At 47.4% G+C, this 20849-nt stretch overlaps 1 protein-coding gene and 1 non-coding gene across 7 annotated transcripts in view; one reads left to right on the forward strand and one right to left on the reverse strand.

Moving 5' to 3' along the window:
- SYT3 (synaptotagmin 3) overlaps positions 1–20849 on the forward strand; it is a 56340-nt gene that overhangs the window by 32063 nt on the left and 3428 nt on the right. For 5 of the 6 annotated variants that reach the window (XM_053264011.1, XM_053264012.1, XM_053264015.1 and 2 more), the window contains exons 6-9: positions 12589–12709; positions 16553–16724; positions 17830–17959; positions 19695–19818. In XM_053264011.1, coding sequence (XP_053119986.1) covers positions 12589–12709; positions 16553–16724; positions 17830–17959; positions 19695–19781 — 510 coding nt within the window. In that variant the 3' untranslated portion in view covers positions 19782–19818. Of the gene's footprint in view, positions 1–12588; positions 12710–16552; positions 16779–17829; positions 17961–19694; positions 19819–20849 lie in introns of those variants that run through there. The other variant, XR_008310232.1, reaches the window with a different exon arrangement.
- TRNAT-UGU (transfer RNA threonine (anticodon UGU)) lies at positions 573–644 on the reverse strand. Its single transcript has one exon. It is a non-coding gene; the product is annotated as a tRNA-Thr (tRNA).

Below are 20849 nucleotides of genomic sequence, written 5' to 3' on the forward strand. Positions count from 1 at the left end.
TGCAACCCAACACAGCAAGTCATCTCAATAAAACATGAAAATGTTGCACAGCTGCCAGTCCAATTACAAAAGTACTTATGCATTAATGCAGGGGTGGGGAACCTTGGCCCTCCAGCTGTTGTTGAACTACAACTCCCATCATCCCCAGCCACTGGAGATGGTGGGCGTTGTAGTTCAAAGAGAGAGTGGAGGGGGAGAGGAAAGCGATTGCGGTGGGGAACATAAGGCCAAAGGACAGTCAAGCAAACAGGCGGGCGGGGAGAGAAAGCAGCGGCAGTTGGGGGGTTAGAAAGTGGCAGCAGCGGTGGCGGAAGATAAAGCGGTGGAGGCCGGGGGAACTAGAGACCCAGATGCTCGGTGCCCAGCCCAGCTAGTTACTTATAGTTTGTCTATTTATTCAGGGTCCCTAAGCAAGGTACACCCAATGAAATGTGTTGGCCCTATAAAGGTTGTATTTTCCTAAATAGGAACAAAGGTGACTGCCTCATACCATTGGTCCACCTAGCTCAGTATTGTCTACACTGCCTGGCAACGGCTCTCCAAGGTTTCAGGCAGGAGTTTCCAGTCCCAGCTGGAGATGGCAGGAATTGAACCTGGGACCTTCTGCATACAAAGCAGCTGCTCTACCACTGAGCTACAGCTCCACCCCAAATAAATCCTGTTTGTTGTGCACCTTATTGGAGCTCATCTCCTCTTTTTCTTCAGTGTCTGACATGAGCTTAAGGGATCAAGAGCCCATGAGAATCTGAGATTTCTTTTCTTGTTTGTCTTTTAAGCACATTCCATGATATTGATAAACAATCTTACTGGTGGAAGGATTTGAACTGCCATACCTGCAGTCTGAGGTGGCACACCTGGAAAGGGCTATACCACGTGCTATTTCTGCACATTTCACTCAGCTCTGCATTTCAATCCATTTGGTCAAGACCCATCTGCCTCTGGATTGTGTCAGCCTCCTGACACCCATAATCCCGGCAGTACCCAACAACAGAGCCATTTTGGAATTCAACACAGCCATTTTGGAGTGCAATTCAGTGTGGTAGCGAAAGAGAGAGATCAGCAAGCTGATGACCAATACGTTTTTACAGTAAAATGCTAGCAAATTCTCTTAATCAGGGAGTAATGGCCTCCACCTCAGTGCTTGAATTCTGGGGTAAAAGAGAGGGATTTTTAATGAAAAGTGGAAAGATGGTGAAAGATGGTGGTTTTTATTAAAATCCACAAACTCCTGGATTTCATTAAAATCCATAAACTCTGCTCCTTGACTCCTTGGAAGGTCAAAGGAGTCAAGGAGCAGAGTTTATGGATTTTAATGAAATCCAGGAGTTTGTGGATTTTAATAAAATCCACCATCTTTCGCCATCTTTCCACTTTTCATTAAAATCCCTCTCTGTTTCCCCAGAATTCAAGCACTGAGGTGGAGGCCATCCAGTGGTGCCAGACTGCACAACTCTAAAGAGGAGTACTGCCCCTTAACATTCCTGAACTCCTTGCAGCAGCAATAAAAGGCAAGTGTTGCAGACTTTAGATTCCTTGTAAGGAGGGGGCAGGACTCTGACAGTCATCAGGCCTGCTTAAGATATACAGAGAGGCCTTTCTCACGTGCAATGAGAAAGGGCTACACGTTTTGCGGGAAGGAAGCCCAAAAGTGCTTACCTCCCCACAGACAATCATTCTGCTGTACCTGGGCAGGTAGATCGCCTGCCCAGACGAGCATCAGCTTCTGCCGGTAGCTCCAGGGGTCGGGGTGCTAGGATGTGCCACCCCGTGCCGCCTCCTGGAGCTCCAATCATGTCCTGCACAAGTACGCGGTGCATTATGGGGATCCTCCGTCCCTGAGTCTGCCAGTCTGTCACACACAATTGATCAAAATGGGAGGAGAGCTGGTCTTGTGGTAGTAAGCATGACTTGTCCCCTTAGCTAAGCAGGGTCCACCCTGGTTGCATATGAATGAGAGCCTAGAAGTTTGAGCACTGTGAGATATTCCCCTCAGGGAAGGAGGGGCTGGGAAGAGCAGAAGGTTCCAAGTTTCCTCCCTGGCTTCTCCAAGATAGGGCTGAGAGAGATTCCTGCCTGCAACCATGGAGAAGCTCCTGCTAGTCTGTGAAGACAATACTGAGCTAGAAGGACCAATGGTCTGACTCAGTATGTGGCAGTTTCCTATATTTCTATTTTCCTATGTTCCCTATGTTCCTAAACGGGGTTAGGAGAGCACTCACTCTCCTAATCCCATTCAGAAGGGAGGCTCCTTAGGCGAGTTTGCTGCCATGGTGCCGCTGGGTCCGATCCTGGTGATTCACATGCACATGCAAAACTGGGATGGGCTCCCTTAGCCCAGTTTTGCACATGCGTGTGAATAGCCTCAGAGAGTTATTTTAGAGCCAGTGTGGTATAATGATTAGAGCAGGGATAGGCAACGTGTGGCTCTCCAGATGTTGCTGAACTACAACTCCCATCATTCCCAGCTGTAATAAATTGTAGTTCAGCAACCTCTAAGGAGCCGCACATTTCCTACCCCTGGGTTAGAGTGCTGGGTCAGGACCTGGGAGACCTGGGTTCAAATCCACGAAACTCACTGGGTGACTCTGGGCCAGTCCCTTCTCTCTCTCAGCCTAGCGTACCTCACAGGGTTGTTGTGGCGGATAAACATAACTATGTGTGTCACTCTGGACTTTGTGGAGGAAGAGCAGGATATAAACGTAAAACTAGACTAAATAAATAAAAATTGCCACCGGGTGCCAGCCTTAGGGGTGAATGAGTTGGGTGGTTGCCCAGGTGCCCATCTGAAGGGGGTGTCAAGCTGAGACTGGTGAATTGCTGTTGAGTGTCTTCCCTGCAGTGTGCGAGGGAGAAAGCGTGAAGGAGGGAGTGAGGGAGAAAGCACGAGGGAGAAAGCGTGAAGGAGGGAGTGAGGGAGAAAGCACGAGGGAGAAAGCGTGAAGGAGTGAGTGAGGGAGAAAGCACGAGGGAGAAAGTGTGAAGGAGGAGCTGCAGAAGGTCTGTGGGACTTCAGTGGGACCCCAGAACTGGAGCAGGAGAGCACGGGCAGCAAAGCAGCCACTTGGAGTTAGTTCTGGGCCCTGTTCCTGGGCTCACTTAACTTTCAGACTGGTGAAGGGTGTCCTGCGTAATAATAATAATTATTAATAATGATGATGATGATGATGATGATGGTAATTAATTAATTAATTAACATCTTTATTTGTTAGCCGCGCCATAACAAATTGTTCTCTGCATTGGATTGAAGCAGCAGCACTGGAGACCTGAGTCATCCCTTTCCCCTGCCTGTGCCATCCCCACCCAGCAGCTTGTGGAGGAGAGGGGAGTGGGGCTGAGACTGGGGAAGTGGGGGGGGGAAGGGTTAAGCCCTCCTTCCCCCAGCACTGCTGCCAGGGGTGTAGCTATAATTGAGTGGATGGGTTCAAAGAACCTGAGCCCGCCCCCCAGCTCCACCCCTCCCTATTTTCTTCATTATCTCCCTCACTCCGAGGCCCCCCCCCGGGAGAGGGGCCAACACAGCCCCCCCCTCCTAGCTATGCCCCTGACTGCTGCTCTGTTCGAATTTAGAGCCCCCTGCACCTGTGTTAACTTTTTAAAAATATAATTAAACTGTGGATTTCCTTGTGGTTTGGCCCTGTGGGCGACTTTCCTCAGAAGGCCCCCAGACAAGAGAAATGCTCTGCACACTTGTGCAAGAGAAACAAAAGTGAGCCATGTCTGTGTCTCACACTGCTCGAGCAGGGAGAGGAGGAGGCTGTGTGTGGAACTAGATGAGGGTGATGGGCACAGAGTCAGTTCACGAGAAATGGAGCCAGAAGGATGACCCCAGGAGGTTTTACAGACTGGGTTTCCCCCTCCCACCCCTGAATCCAATCCTGATTGGAGTGTGCCAGTCCACACATTTGCTGGATTTAACCCGACCTCCCTGCGGGCTATCAGGGACCAGGACAGACAGGACTTTGATTCTCCCCGAATGGAGACTGCGAATTCTGGCTTAGCCGGGGTTATGTCCGGAGTAAAAAAATCCTCTATTTCCAGCAGCAGCTTTTGAAAAGGGCTTCTGCTTTCTCCGAAGGTGTTGATGGAGGTGCTGATGGCTGTGCAAAGGAGGTGCTGATGGCGATGCGAATGGTCCATCTAATCCTTTGAATTAAAATGCCTCGAATCTGCTGCGAAGCAGATTCGCTCTTCAGATACCCCGAGGCATAGAGCCATGTGAGAAAAACCTCCGGGGATGTTGGGCGAGAGGTGGGAAGCCTGAGAATCCAGGGCAGGGAAGGCAGGCCCGGGGGGGGGGGGCTCTCTTCCCCTGCCTTCTCTCCTGCGTCTGCTGGCCCACCTACCTGTCAGCTTCTCTCCCTGCTGCCATCCCCCTGCCTGCCGCCATCCACTCCCTTAGGCTCCAGCTCTCTCAAAGAGATGCTGGCACAAATAGGCTTGTCATCTTTCTCTTTCTTCTTCTTCTTTCCCTGTGCGTATTTTTAGCTGGGTTGGTTATTCATGAAGCTGGTGGCTAATTAGGGCAGTCAGGTGTGAAGCAGCTGGTTCTCCCTCTCCCCCCCGCCCCGCAAAAAATAGGCCCCCTTATCTCAACCCTGTGCTTCCTCCTCATTGCACCTGTGGTGGTTGTGCTTCCAGTGACTCCCAATACAGACCTGTAGCCGCCGCCTCTGTCTCTCCCAAAACACTCTCTCTCTCTCTCTCTCTCTCTCTCTCTCTCTCTCTCTCTCTCAATGTTCTCCTAGTTGAATGCAATTGTCATTGATCACGACCTTATTCCTGAGCTCCAGGAAATCAGCTCCAGGCAGCAGAACCAAGGAAAGGAGCAGGGAGCAGCATCTGTGTGGATGTTCCCACTAGGAGCGGGGGGTGGGGGTTGCTAGGGGTGGGGGAGCAAAAGGATAGAAGGGACTGATCCAACACAGCCACAATAAGAGTTAAGTACTAAAGGCAGTCCAGTCCTGAGGTGTCTTAAAACTGGCATTGTGAACATGTTTTGGCTTAACAGGGTTGAGGATTGTGCAGACTTATATGCAGGGCAGAGCCAAAGCAGTCTCCTAGACTTTGCAGCCTTGTTTTCAGGCAACAAAAAGAGGCTCACACTTACAGCAATTTGGCGGGGGACTGGGTTGCAAGCACGGCTGTGACGCTTGCCCAGGCTACCTAACAAGAGGTGACTACGGTACCAGCTGCACTGGGTTGCCTGGCATACATGTTTATCTGCCCTTCCAGAGTGAGGGCAGTGTGGTACAAAAAGCATTGCCCTCGCTCTGAATTGGCTATATAGATATATGCAACACTATAAGAGTGTTGTGCTAAGACCAGGAAGATCTGTGAATCCCTGCTTGCACTGAAGCTCAGTGGGTGACATAGGACATGTCACTAGCTCTCAATCTCTTCACAGACTTGTTTGAAGGATAAAAGGGGGCAAACCATGTACACACACACCCCTGAACTCCTTGGAAGAAGGGTGGGATATAAATGTGAGGAATAAGAGTAATAACTTCTTCATCTATATTTTTTTTCTTTAGAGGATGCTGTATTTCTGCCTCCTCCTCACTTTTATTCCTCTTTCTTGTCCAGTTTAGCTACTAGCTCTAGGACTAGCTTTAGGTCTTCAACCTGTAGGTTGGGATCCAAAACTGGGTCACATCAGAGATGCATGTCCTTTTCCTCCTCTTCTTTTTCTTCTTTTGGTCTTTTAAAAAAAGAACTTCTTATTAAGAGAAAGGGAAAGAGAAAGATGAGAGAGGGCACGGAGAGAGGGAAGGAGAACATTACAATCGATGTCTTCTGTAACGATGAAAAGTGGGTCCCACATTGCAGGTTGCAGGGAGCTTAAAGTTGCATCTTCAGTGGTTGGAAACTCCTGTCCTGGTAGGGGCAGACTGCCCAGGAGCCCCGCAGCAGTGCTTGAGCACCTCCTTGGAATGCAGCTGGGCGACACATGTGGCTTTGAGATGATTACCTCGGCTTTGAGGTTATTACTAGGAAGCTGCTGGGTTACTGCACCCAAGCGGCAGTGTTCTCTCTAACAGGGATTCCCAGATGTTGTTGACTACAACTCCTAGCACCCTCAGCTGCAATGGTCTTCGGCTGGGGATTCTGGGAGTTGTAGTCAACAACACCTGGGAATTCCTGTTAGAGAGAACACTGCCCAGCGGGTCCCTACCAGCAATGGAGCACTGCCTGTCATGTCAGCCATTATTACTGTTATCATTATGGATGATGTCAAGAACAGATCAAAAGAGAAACTGCGTTTCAAAACAATGACATTACATTTGTCTTACTCCATTAAATCAAGAACCGAGCTCGTTTTGCTGTTATTAAAAATGGGTGGTTGACAACAGTTTCCCCCGCCTGAACCACAACCATCAGTTTGTTCACTTCAGCGGTCTTGAGATCCCTTAATTAACCGTTCTGAAATCGTAGGCAAAGCTGCAGATCTCCTGTGTCTTGCAGTGACACAGATTTGGCTGCCAAAATAACAAGTTGACAGGCGGTCATCTAGATGCTTTGCTGCTGATTATTGCCAATCCACTCCAGGAGAAACTGCCTCGGGTATTAGATCAATCCTGATAATTTGTGAGAACGTCTGTGAAGTCTAGAGCCAGAAGGTCTGAACTTGGTTGCAGTTCCATCATAAATGTAGGACGTTGGCTCGAGCTGCCCCTCTCTCCTAGCCCTTGAATGTGTTGGTGTGAAAGATTTTATTGTGCCCAACTGATGTCAAGTCTCACTATAGACCACCTTAAGTTACACTTCCTGTATGTGGTTTTGATAGGGCCTTTGGGGCACTCAATCAGGACTGCACAACTTGGGCCCTCCGGCTGTTGTTGGACTACAACTCCCATCATCCCCAACTGCAATGGTCACTAGTCAAGGATAATGGTAGTCTAGCAACAACTGGAGGGCTCAAGTGGTGCAACCCTACCTACATAGTCTGGAACTAGAATGTCTTAAGAACAGTCTCCACCCAAATGCATACCTGCCAGCATGTCCCTATTTTCCCATTGGAAAATACGGACATGTTGGCAGGTATGCCAAATATACTTATCCAGTCACTTAGTTCAACATCAGAAGTTTTTTTTCTGCACCTTTCCAGCCATCTGAATTATGGTAGGTGGGTGAATACATGGGGTAGGGTCTGTCCCATCATAGTATCACAGTTCTCTGCCTGTCTGTCTATCTATCTACATCCCACTGTTGCTCCAAGGAGCCCAGAGCAGTGTACATGGTTATGTTTATCCTCACAACAAACCTGGGAGGTAAATTAGACTGAGAAATGTGTCTGGCTCAGAGTCACTCAGTGAGTTTCATGGCTGAGTGGGAATTTGAACTTAGGTCTCCCCACTCCTAGTCCAGCACTTTAACCACTACACCATGCTGCTCTGACCTTCCACCAAACAGCAAAAACATGGTCCTTTCACAGGATGTTTGGCCAGGGGGAGCAAAGAGAGGTAAGGGGGTGAGTTTCACTTTGGCTTATTTTTATCTGCTTCTGTTTTACTACACACACACACACACACACACACACACACACACACACACACACACTTTTTTATTTAGTTTGAAATTTCTTAGCTGCCTTGGGTCTTTCTAAAGACACAAAGGCAAGACGTACATTACTATATTACATACATTACAAGACATACTATATTTTATTAATATAGATATGGTAAGGAGTGTCGTAAATGTCTTTGCCTCTCCATGCAGACACTGCCACAGGTAAGGGCTTTGCTTCTAAAGCGAAGTATATCCCACTGTTTCTGCGTTGTTCACTCAAAAGAACGTAACTGGAAAGAAGCCCTCCTTTCTGACTTTTCTCAAAGAATTAATACTCGCCTCCCTTACAGGGTTGTTGTAAGGAGATCTGAGATAATGTATGTGAACCACTGAGATACTGTAGATGAAACACGTGAAGCACTAAAAAAGATGCTCTATAAATACTACCATTAGTCACTCTCTGGGTTCCTGCAGCCAGGAAATCTGACTCTGTTGGGTTTTCTTTTTCTTTCTCGTTTAAACTGAGTATGTGATTTGTGAATTGGGGGAAGGGAGGACAGTGCAGGAAGAGGTTTACATTCTGGCAGACCTGAATTTCTGGCTGCGTTCCTGCCCACAGCCTTTCTCTCCACTCATGCCAGTATGTTGCAGTGGTGAGAGGGTTGGGGGGCCCGTACAGGTTACAGCCCCAGCTCAGCCATGCAGCTGGGGTCAAGTCACTCATTATCGGACCAAGGTGAAGGCATGGCCATGATGATGATTTGAAATGACTGAGACAGGTAGCATGGAAAGGTACTCTAACAATAGTTTGTTTTGTTTCGGTCTCTTGGCATGTAGGGAAAGCTTCACCTGTTGAACCTAAAAGTGGCAGTCCCAGAAGTGAATATAGGAAGCTGCTGCCCTATATGGAGACAGACCACTGGTTCATTTAGCCCAGTTATCTAGTCATGGCTCTCCAAGGTCTCAGGGAGGGGTCTTTCTTTCTCATCTCTTCCTACCCTAGATCCTTTTAGGTGGAGAACCTGGGGCTGAACCTGCCTCCTTCTGTATGCAAAAGGCTTGTGTGCTCAACCACTAAACGGTGGTGATTATTGGATATATAAGTAGCAATTTGATGTGTAAAAAGGGACCTTTATGCGGACCAACTAAAATATCAACATAGTCAGCAGACTTCCGAATTGTTCAGACTTCTTCTTCAGGATGTGAAGGACCCAGTGTGGTATAGTGGTTAGAGTGCTGGACTAGGACTGGGGAGACCTGAGTTCAAATCCCCGTTCAGCCATGAAACTCACTGGTTGATGCTGAGCCACTCCCTTATCTTTTGAGCCACTCCCTTATCTTTCACCCCACAGGGTTGTTGTGAGGATAAGCATAACCATGAATACCACACTGGGCTCCTCAGAAGAAAAGCAGGATATAAAAATAAAACATAAAATAACAAGGAGGGGGAAATAGCCAAAGTAGGACATGATAGAAAAACTCCCAGTCTGTAGTTTGCAAAGGTCTTGAGATGGAGTGCAGGAGGTTTTGTACAGACTGCATGAGATTGGCCTCTGCTATGTGCAGGTTGGATTTCACTTTGTGCCAAGGGCCAGTGAGAGACAGAAAGAGAAATGGCTATTCCCCCATTTTTGGAAATATAGAACCCACCAGTTACTTGATTCTGTCTCTGGCGCAAAGCAGAACACGCATGGGTCCCTTACCAGGCAGAAGAGAGCAGAAGTAAAGAGCAACGTCAACAATAATGTAATGTTTATACATTAGCAAAGCTGGAGATGAATTTGAATTTTGTTATGAATCCTCAAGGAAGATACAAGTTCCTCATTGGGCCAATTCGAGTTCATCACTCGGTGCTGAGTTCCTCGTCACAGAGGAACTCCCACACCACCCAGTGTCCAACACAACAGCGGAAAGAACGCATCCATTTTGGCTGAGAGTGGTTATCAAGAATTGAGCCAACTGTGGGTCTTGAACTGGTGACCCCAAAGATGCCAGATGAGGATTTTGCCTATGTGCCACCACCCAGCTCTTAGTCATGCTGGGCCGCCTATGGGTCTCTGTTCATTGGGATTGAATGTCACTGTGAGGGCTGTATCTGAGATGAACAGAAGTGCAGGAGACTTTAGGAACGTAGGCAGCTGCCTTCAGCTCAGTCAGACCATTGGTCCATCTAGCTCAGTATTGTCTACACAGACTGGCAGCAGCTTCTCCAAGATTGCAGGCAGGAGTCTCCCTCAGCCCTATCTTGGAGATGCCAGGATAGGAACTTGGAAACTTCTGTATGCAGATGTTCTTCCCAGAGTGGCCCCATCCCCTAAGGGGAATATCTTACAGTGCACTCACACATGTAGTCTCCTATTCAAATGCAAACCAGGGTGGACCCTGCTTAGCAAAGGGGACAATTCTTGCTTGCTACCACAAGACCAGCTCTCCTTTGTTGATGAGAGAAGGTAAACATGGTCACTGATGGACAGGCACTCCATATGAACACTCATGTGTAAAATAAAACCCACACCACCAATTCATGGCAGCAATGGGCTGGTTGAGTTCACACATCACACAACAGCTGAGGTTGCTGCCAGCTGCTACAGCCCTGGGAGTGTGCAGAAGTCCTGCTTCCAGTCTCAGTAAAGCTATGCTGAGATTGGTTGTATCATATGAACCTTCACTCTTGGCATATCCTACCCTGCTTATGGCAGGGAACCTGACATCTGTCGCTCATTTCAAATCTGGGAATATCGGGTCCCCTGCCACAAGTAGGGTAGGATATGCTGAGATTGGATATCATGTTGTGCAAACCCACCAATCTCAGCGTATCATTAATGAGACTGGAAATTGGGGCTCATGTGACAGGGGGTGGGGGGCACACATGATCCCAGGATGGTGGCAACCTCATGTCTGAACTCACTTGCTGTATCTAAATCAAGACTATGCTCCCTGCCCCACTGAGGGGCAACTCTTCTTCCCTCTGTTCTTCCCCAACCACCCCTCCCTGCATTTGGACAATCCATGCCCCATCATGCTCTCCACCCGCTCTCTGACTTACTTTCTCTTTCTCTCGGCCTTGAGTCCCTGTGGGGTTGGCCTGGCTGGTGGCCAGCAAAGCCTTTGCCTGCCCCATAACGAGCAAATTGGCAAAGCAGAGCAAAGGACTGAGGGCGGCGGGCGGGGGAGAAAGAGAAGGAGGGGAAAGCTTTATTAATATTAATGAAGCTGCAAATGGGATTGAGCTGGTAAAAGGGCATAAAATATTCACGCAGGAAACAACGCACTGCCTGGTAAGATGGGGGGGGACTGGCACCCTCTGAGTCCCTCTTTCCCCTCCCCACCCCGCCCACTGCCAGCAGCTGAAATTCCTGGCCTCCTTCACACACACACCTTGCTTTTTGGGTGCCAAGCTTATGGGTTCCCCCTCGGGGGATGTTCAGCATTCGTTTTCCTTGACCTACAAGTGGAGGGAGAGCCAGGTGGAGGTTCTACAGTGACTCTTCTGTATGGGGGTAGAAAACCCAGCCCCATTGCACCTCTAAGAGTGTTCCTCTTTATCTTTTTTTTAAAAAACTTTTGGCAAGGCTACGGTGCCTTTAATGGCTCTGTGGTAGCAGAAATGCCACAGGTGCAGCTTCCCCCATCACTGCATCTCCATGCCAAGAAGTCACCTGTTCCGTTTCTGCCCACAACAGCTGGGTGAGTGAGAGAAAAGGTGGCAGCCCTATATATACCCCACAAACCATCCAGGTAGTTTTAGTTTAGAGCAGGCCTGCTCAACTTAGGCCCCCCAGCTGTTTTTGGACTACAACTCCCATAATCCCCAGCCACAGTGGCCAGTAGCCAGGGATTATGGGAACTGTAAGCCAACATCTGCAGAAGCGCCGGAGTTGAGCAGCCCTGGTTTAGAGCCATTTTCTTCTTCACTCGAAGGCAGGGCTGCTCAACTTTGGCCCTCCTGCAGATGCTGGCTTACAACTCCCATAATCCCTGGCTATGGGCCACTGTGGCTGGGGATTATGGGAGTTGTAGTCCAAAAACAGCTGGAGGGTCAGCGTTGAACAGCCCTGCTCTAAGACCTACCTTGGTGTAAATCTGTGTCTGGACTATTTTACTACAGACGGGCTCATGTGATCCCCCCTACGAAACATATTGTTATAATTCCTATGTATAGACTGCTTTACAACAATAACAGTTCTTTGCCCAGGTAGCAGGGTGTCCTTAGCAGTTTCCTGAATTTATCAAACTAGCCTACTACTATGAAGTAACTTAGTCTGGATGCCCACCAATGGCTCCTCCAAGGAGCACTGTCAACAATATTCTCCCTGGTGAGGCAGGTGAAGTTCTCCTCTCTGAGAAGGTAAATCTGGGTCTAGGAGGCCATCCTAGTAAGAATTGTAGACAGGGACCCACAGGACTGAATACTTCTCCATACTGAAATATTTCCTCCACATAGAAAAATAGGTTTTGAGACAAGTTCTGGCCTAGCATTTTCCCCAATGTGTTAGTTTTCTGTGTGCAGGGAGTGGTCTGAAGTACGAGAGCTCTGATGTTTGTTTACCACATTAGTGAAAATGAGGCCTGTCCTTTAGCCCCATATCCAGTTCAGGTGTCTTTCAAAATTGTAGATGGAATGGAGAGCGGATGTCCCACCCGCTGGTCTTGTGGTAGCAAGCATGACTTGTCCCCTTAGCTAAGCAGGGTCTGCCCTGGTTGCATATGAATGGGAGACTAGAAGTGTGAGCACTGCAAGATATTCCCCTCAGGGGATGAAGCCACTCTGGGAAGAGCATCTAGGCTCCAAGTTCCTTCCCTGGCTTCTCCAAGATAGGGCTGAGAGAGACTCCTGCCTGCAACCTTGGAGAAGCCGCTGCCAGTCTGTGAAGACAATACTGAGCTAGATGGACCAAGGGTCTGACTTGGTATGTGGCAGCATCCTATACGTTGAGTGCCTCACTGGCCTTTAGCAGTATTAATCTCCTCCTTTCTGGGGCTTTCTTCTCTTCCAGAAGACAATTGTAGTACCAGAAGACAATTGTAGTAGACTTTCAAGAGTCCTGACCCCACTTTTGTGTCTTTTCCCATCTCTCATAGGAAAAAGCAGATCTAGGGGAGCTGAATTTCTCCCTCTGTTACCTGCCCACAGCCGGGCGTCTCACAGTCACCATCATCAAGGCCACCAACCTCAAAGCCATGGACCTGACTGGTTTCTCTGGTGAGCAGAGGGGGCGGCAGTAGGGAAGGGGGGTCTTTAGCGGATGATTAGAGGACTAATGATCTTCATTGGGCAAGGGGCATCAGAGAGGGCAGGAGGAAGGCGCAAGCAAGATAAAAGCCCTATTCACACATGTGTTCAACACATGTACACTCTAGCCCGGTTCAAACCTGATGTTGTTGTACATACGTTTGGGTGTCTGTACACGTATACATGTTTCTGCATGCATGACTGTATGTGCATTTATTTAAAAAATGAACCTGGGTACAGGTCCACTGAAATGTAGGATATGAATAGGAATTGTACAAATGTATATGTGCATTCAGTGTAATGTGTGAATAGCTGTGATGCGCGCACACTGCACAACATATTCTATGTGCGTTGAACATCATAGGTGAACAGGGCTTCTGTGTGCAGTGTATGCCTGTGCACATTTGTACACACGTACAGTTGTTTACACATAATGGTCAACACATAATACACTTCCTATCTGGACCCTGCACCCTCCATACCCAGGTTCACTTTTAAAATGAACGCACATACAGTCATGTATGCAGAAACATGTATACGTGTACAGACACCTGTACACACAACATAATGTCAGAGAAGAGCTGGAGAGAGATGAATGTTGGTGGCAGGGAGCAGATTAGGTGGCTGTGGGCAGTCAGTCCTTGGCAGTCAGGCGAATGGTGTGGGGTGGAGGGTGGATGAGGCAGAATTTGGGTCTGTCGAGAGGAAGAGGGCGGGGCATGAAAAGTGGTAGATGGGGCTTCACTACCACATCTGCCCCACAGCTGCTGCTATGAAGCTGCCGTCTAGTCAAACTTTGAGTCCTTCTAGCCAGGTCGTCTCTACTTCGACTGGCTTCAGCTCTCCAGGGGTCTTGGCCCTTTCCCATTGCTCCCTGGAATCCTTTTAACTAGAGATGCCAGGGATTGAACCAGGGACCTTCTGCCTGCAAGGCCCATGCCCTTCTACTGAGCATGGACCCTGGTGTGTATAGTAGAGGCTACAGGCCAGGAATGGCCAACCTGAGGTTCCCTAGCTGTTGTTGAACTACAGCTGTCATCATCCCCAGCCACAATGGACACTAGCCAGGGATTGTGGTTCTTCAGCAGCATCTGGAGGGCCCTGAGTTGGCCAATCCTGAGCTAGGCCTTCATGCTGTGAATAGGCAGAGGTGGATGTTCAGAGGAGCAAAGTGCCAAATGGGCTCTGGCAGACTAGGCCTCAGTGTTTGCGGTGAACTGGTGTGGTGTATGGGGGCAGCAGAAATATTCTGAAGGGGGTGGCAGGGAGGGGGGGTAAGTGAGGGGGACGAGATCATCCCAGAGATGCCAGCGTAGGTGAGGTGGACAGACAATGTGAGAGAAGGGTCAGCCAAGGGTCAGGCATGCTGAAGAAAGGAGGGCCCATACTGTTTTGCTGGGATGGCGCTTAAGAGGATAGGCTTATGTGGGGTGGGGGTGGGGTAATTGTAGGCAGCAAATGCCATGACCGGTAAGGAGAAGAAAGCCCTCTAGAAAGATGGATACAGAGCCCTGACTCTGGAGAAAATTCAGGGTTGGCTACTAGGGATGTGCAAACTGATTCAGGTACAAATCGATTTGTACCCCAATCTAGCTGATTCAGGTGATTTGGAGACAAAACTAATCACTCCTGTGGTCCATTGGCTACATTCGGGTACAAATCTAATTGCGCTTGATTCAATTTGAATCGATTCGAAATTTGGATCTCTCCTATTAATTCCCCCAGATTCCCTGCCTTCATTTTTTTAAAAAAGCTAAGCTCTAGCCCTTGTAGAAGTGCAGTTATGGAGCAAAATGTGTGGTCACTATTTTTCATGTGTTTGGATTCTTTGGTGTATAATCACTTTTCCTCATACTGAATCCCTATGAGGATTCATTACACACTTTCATTTCTTCTATTCATTTTAACTGTCTTTTTGACAGTGCCAACTGTCAGCTGTCATGTGCCAACTACACCCCACTCCCACCCGCAAGGCAGTGGGGTACTACTCAGTTTATGTTCTAGGATTTTTTGCAAGTGTTTAGGCTCTTTGGTGTCTAATAACCTTTTCTCATAATGAATCCTTATGAGGATTCATTACACACCAAAGAGTCTAAACACCTCAAAAATTCCTAAAATATAAACTGAGGGGTATTGAGGGGTGGATTGGGGGGTAGTTGGAAAATGGGATGCCACTAATTCCCCACACACACCTGCAAAGCAGTGGGGTCAAAATGAACAGAAGAAATGAAGGTGTGTAATGAAGACACCAAAGAATCTAAACACTTTAAAAATACCTAAAAAATAAACTGAGTATCCCAGTATGTGTGCGGGGGGTGGGGTGTAGTTGATACATGGAAGTTGACAATTGGCACTGTCCAATGCTAGTCAAAATGAACAAAAGAAACAATGGTGTATAATGAATCGTCATAGAGATTCATTATGAGGAAAAGTTATTAGACACCAAAGAATCTAATTTCAATATTCCTAAAAATTAAAATGATACCCCACTGCCTTGCAAGTGTGGGGGGAGGGTGTAGTTGGCACATGGCAGTTGACAGTTGGCACTGTCCAGTTACAGTCAAAATGAACAGAAAAAAATGAAGGTGTGCAATGAATCCTCATAGGGATTCATTATGAGGAAAAGTTATTATACACCAAAGAATCCAAACATTTGAAAAATAATGACTGCACATTTTGCTCCATAACTCCACTTCTACAAGGGCTAGAGCTTAGCTTTTTTTTAAAAAAAAGAAAGCTGGGGATCCATATTAGGGTTAGGATATGGCAACTCTGAATCCCTATTGTTTCCTATGGCAAAAATGTTCAAATTAATTAAAAACATTTTAAAAAATCATTAAAAATCAACCAGGTGTCCCACTGCCTTGAGATTTGGTTGGTAGGTGGCACCCATGGGAACCCACCCACCACCTAAATTTGGTGCCCCTGAGACCTTGTTAAGTGGTCCGAATTGAATCAAAGCAAATACAAATAGAATCTGGGGTGATTTGAAGAGGGTAGATCTGGATACAAAACAAATCAGTAGTGATTTGTTTTGGGCACAAATCGAATTAAAAAAATTGATTTGTGCACATCCCTATTGGCTACTCTTCGCTGGATGAATGTTTGGCTCTGGCATCCTGCCTGCTGAGGGCCTTCAGAGGTGGCATTGCCACTCTGGCATAGCCTTAGTCTTGGGCTTGTGCTGCACATGCAGCAGAACAAGGTGACTGAATCTTGAGGCAGTAGAAGAGATTACACGACTTCAGAATGCTGTTTTTGAATTCTCATCCTACAAGAAACCTCCCTGCAAGTTTTTGGGTTTTTTTTTTAAAAAAGAGCAGGTTCTAGCTTCGTCTGCTCCCTTCTGTGCTAGTTTTCTACTTACAGGGATTCTTTTTTTCATGCAGAGGAACACTTAAGAATGTGAGCCCCCGCCTGCTGCCTGACGTCAGCCAGTTCATTCCCCCTATGTGAAGTCTCTGCTGCCTCGTTCTGCTGCACGTGTAGAGCAGGCCTTAGGCTGTTGATTTTGCAGAGGCTGGTAAGGGAGGAAGCAGGTTTGTCCTAATGGGCCATCACAGGCAGTGCGCCCCAGCCTCTAAATGTCAACCCAGCTGTGATTGGAAAGCACTCCCTGTCATTGCCTAGCAACCACAAGCTCCTTGTATGCTTTTAGCCAACAGAGAATGAATGCAGTCAAGATGGCGGCACCCCTAGGCAGGGTTGAGGAGAAGGGCAGAAGGTAGGCGGGTAGCACAGGGTGGAGTTGTGTGGGCTTGCCTTCCCCATAGTTCTGACTGCCTCCTGTATCTCCACCTGCCCTCTCTCCAGACCCCTATGTCAAGGCGTCCCTCATGTGCGAAGGGAGGCGGTTGAAGAAGCGCAAAACGTCCATCAAGAAGAACACGCTCAACCCCAGTTACAACGAGGCCCTTGTCTTTGACATCCCCCAGGATAGCATGGAGCATGTCAGCATCACATTGGCGGTCATGGATTATGATTGGTGAGCGATGCACGTGTGCATGCACCCTAACTCTAGCCAGGGTAATTGGAAATGGTGAGTTCCTATTCCGCTTGCTACCTTCATGCTGCAGAAAGGACTCTTCTAGTCAGTGACAGCTCCCAGTGCATTTCCTTGATATACGGCCAATAAACGAGCGTGCATCTCCTTGGATGTCTCTGGCAAAAGGAGCATGGAGGCTCTGGCATTCAAGCAAAGAGGGCACTGGGAGTCAGGCCCAAGGAAGCCGAATGGAGGCAAAGACAAGACTGCTGGATTTCCTGGGAGGAGAGAGGTGTCTACTGAATGGCATGATGTAGCTGGGAGAGCAGAGGTGGGGAAGCAGGATTTATGGCTTCTCTGGAAAGGGAGCAGGAGTGCGGGACATCAGGGAAGGAGAGGGGTCAAAGAATAAGGATGCTTGTTTTCCCTGAGAAGGGTAGGAGCCAGAAGATGAGTATCCGAGTAAGAGAGAGGGCCTGATCTGAGCCCAAATAGGATGCAGAGCTGAGCGTCAGAATGTATCTACTCTCTGAATGGATGGGGAGCCAAACACAGAGTGGGACCCTGCCGTTCAGAATGCCTGGGTTCCATTTCCTCCTACTAGGCTGAAAGGGATAACTCACATGGTCTGTGTATTTGTAGGGCTGGTTCATATTCTTGCACGTGCGCTTGTAATGCTGAATCAGGAAGCTGACACATGTTTTGCTAGGAAAATGAAACAGCCTTTCTTTTGCTCCCCTCAGTGCTCACGCATGCCTACCCTTGCATAAAAGAAACTGTAAGCAGAAACAAGGTAAACCAGTAAGAAAAGGTGCTGAAAAACCATGAATTGCACACACCCATCCCCAGAAGCAGGGTGCTAAGTTATATTAAATTTAAAAACCACATGGCTTTATCTCAGCCTCTCAGTATTCAGTTCTGCCCAGTCCCAAAGATCACAATTTATAGAGATCAAGCAAAATGTGTGCATAACAGGTATAATTTCTTCTGGTGCTGAATTTAGTATTGTATTGACTAGTATTTAGTGTGAGTGCCGATTTTCCCTGTCTTGCTAGTCCTCTTCCTCTGTGGGAGGCTGGCACTGAAATAATTTCGATGTCCACAGCATTGGGCACAATGAAGTGATTGGGATGTGTCGAGTGGGCAGCGATGCAGACAGTCCTGGGAGGGACCACTGGGCTGAGATGCTGGCAAACCCACGGAAACCCATTGAGCACTGGCACCAGCTGGTGGAGGTGAGTATTTGTTTCTGCTGGTCCCTTTCCCCTGCTAACTGAGCAAAGAGGCACCTTTTAAAAGTGGTGATTAGCTTGTATTTAGCAGGGGGAGAGCAACTGGCCCTATCCATCCCCAGCACAGCATCCCTCCAGTGGCTGTTGCTGGTGTCTGTCTTATTTTTTCTTTTTTAGATTGTGAGCCCTTTGGGGACAGCGAGCCATTTTATTTATTTATTTATATCTATGTAAACTGCTTTGGGGACTTTTGTTGAAAAGCAGTATATAATATTCATCATCATAATCTGAAAAAAACCATTGCTTAATTATGAAGGGTTCATTTTTTTGTTATGAAGTCTCTAGAAAGTTCAGAACAAAAACTCAGACTGATACAATACAAAACCTTGCATAAGACCAGCCCTGCTGGATCAGGCCTAAGGCCTATCTAGTCCAGCATCCTGTTTCACAGTGGTCCACCAGATGCCTCTGGGAGCCACAGGCAGGAGTTGAGGGCATGTCCTCTCTCCTGAGGTTGCTCCCCTGCAACTGGTATTGAGAGGCATCATGCCTTTGAGGCTGGAGGTGGCCCACAGCCACCAGCCATTGATAGACCTGTCCTCCATGAATTTGTCTAAGCCCCTTATAAAGGGGCTTAAGATATTTAATCTTAAACTGTTGGAGATGGAGTTCCAGTAAATAAAGTGTGCCATCAAGTTGGTGCTGACTCCTGGCGATCACAGAGCCCTGTGGTTGTCTTTGGTAGAATACGGGAGGAGTTTACCATGGCCATCTCCCATGTAGTATGAGATGATGCCTTTCAAGCATCTCTCCTATATTGCTGTTGAGTTCCAGTGCATCAATCTTTTTCACCAACTATCCTAATGATCACTAGGGGCATTGGGAGTAGAGGTAGTTAGTGAGGGTCTCCTTACCTGTCCCTACTTTCCTCTACTCTATGATCCCTGTTTTGACTCCTCAGGTACTTCCTAGTGAGTCAGTCCTCTTCCTTTCCTCCTAGACAGAAGATGGAAACATATCTTTCTCTTTCCCCCTACTTATTCATTATGTAGCTGATAGATAGGATAGATCTTTCCTATCTCAAATGTACTTCACCAATAAATCAATTTAGTTTAGACTCTGCAGTGATTTCCATGCGTGTTACTTAAATAGCTGCAACAACTAAACTCTGCACTGTGTAACTGGAGTGGTAGCTTCCTTGGTGCTTTGCTAAATAATCACAAACCCCAACATAAACATCTTATCTCTGCTGTGCAGTGTGTGTATCACGGAATCCAAGTACTGCAAAAGTACCGTAAAGCTGCTTGAATTTATTAGTGCTGGCATGAAGCATTCTGCCATTAAACACTCCCGTTGAGCAATGCTGTAAAATCCTACAACAGCCAGAGTTCAGGAAGAGAAGGGAGAGAAAACAAAATGGGCAAATTATTTGTAGATTGCGTAGAAGGCTTGGGGCTGAAGAGCAATGAGATCTAATGGGGTTTGAACTTGGGGAAAAACTGGGAGCTAGGATTTCTGGTTATTCCTCCTGGTTATTTGGAAGGCAGGATCTCAGAATTGTTTGACAAGGAACCGGGGTCCAGTCAGTGAGACTCCTAGGAAGGAGGACTCTTTGAAACCAAGAGTGCTGTCAAGCAGGCTATAAGACAAGACAGGCTCTGGGAGTAAGCCGGATCTTCTGGGACCATTATGTGTGCCTCTCTGGTCATTTCCTCTCCTCCCCCCACCTCGTTTTTAGGAAAAGACTTTGAATATCTACATCAACAAGAATCCTCCAGCACGGGACAAACCCAGCATCGTAGTGGAAAGCGTTCATTCGGACTAAAGCCGCCACCTCAACCAGACCTTCACCACCAGGGACTGTGAGTACCTTTGGCAAAATGGAAATGGGGTGAGAAATGCACACACAGTCTTAACTGTAGCACAGTGTAGCAGTTCTGAGATCATCACCTGTTTTTGACTTGCACTTCTCCATGCACTGGTTACCAGTGTGTTTCCAGATGCGATTGAAAGTGCTGGTTTTGAGCCTTAATGCCTTAAATGTTCTGGCGCCTAGAGTTGCCATGCCCTCCGAAATGTCGGGTTTCACCTGGATTTTAAGCATCATATTCTAAGCCCACCCAGATTCGCCTGGATTCCCGCTTTCATTTAAAAAAGAAAGAAAAAAGAAAAGAAAAGCTAGGTTCTAGCCCTTGTAGAAGTGGAGTTATGGAGCAAAATGTGCAGTCACTATTCTGCTCAAAAACATTTTTCAAGCCAATTTACATAATATGCAAATTAGGTGCCCAGATTTGGAAAGCTGGATTATGGCAACTCTACGTGGAGCCTGGATATCTGAAGGACCACTTCGCACAAGAATCTGCCCACTCTGTGCAAACCTTCAGAGAGGCCCTTTTGTATGTCCCTCCTCTTCCAGAGGGTACAGTTGATGCCCACACAAGATAGGGCCTTCTCAGTCACTGCTCCCACCCTGTAGACCTTCCTCCCCCAGAGATCTAGCTGGCTCCATCTTTGCCAGCACTTCATCAGCTTAAGATGTTTTTTTTTTAAAATTCAGCTGCCATTTTTCCTTTCCCCGTATTTATTTTCGGGGGAGCTGTTGTTAATCAGTTTTGGATCCAGCTCGATACATTTCTTGTTTTGATCTTTGATATCTTAAATTTTCTTTGTAAGCCACCTTGAATTTCACAAGGCAGGATATATCTATAATAAATAAATGAAAGTATGCTTTGAGTTAAGCCCATCATTGAGAGGTCGCTTAATATACGAAGTGGGACTGTTGCAGCAGGTAATCTGGACAACGCCAGTGTGTATTTGCTGTAAAATAGCAGCTGCACCCCACTCCTCTAATCCAGAGCAGGATTGTGGCACACACAGGTAAGTGAGGGGTTAA

This window comes from Hemicordylus capensis, chromosome 6 (genome assembly GCF_027244095.1).
Source record: "Hemicordylus capensis ecotype Gifberg chromosome 6, rHemCap1.1.pri, whole genome shotgun sequence".
NCBI lineage: Eukaryota > Metazoa > Chordata > Lepidosauria > Squamata > Cordylidae > Hemicordylus > Hemicordylus capensis.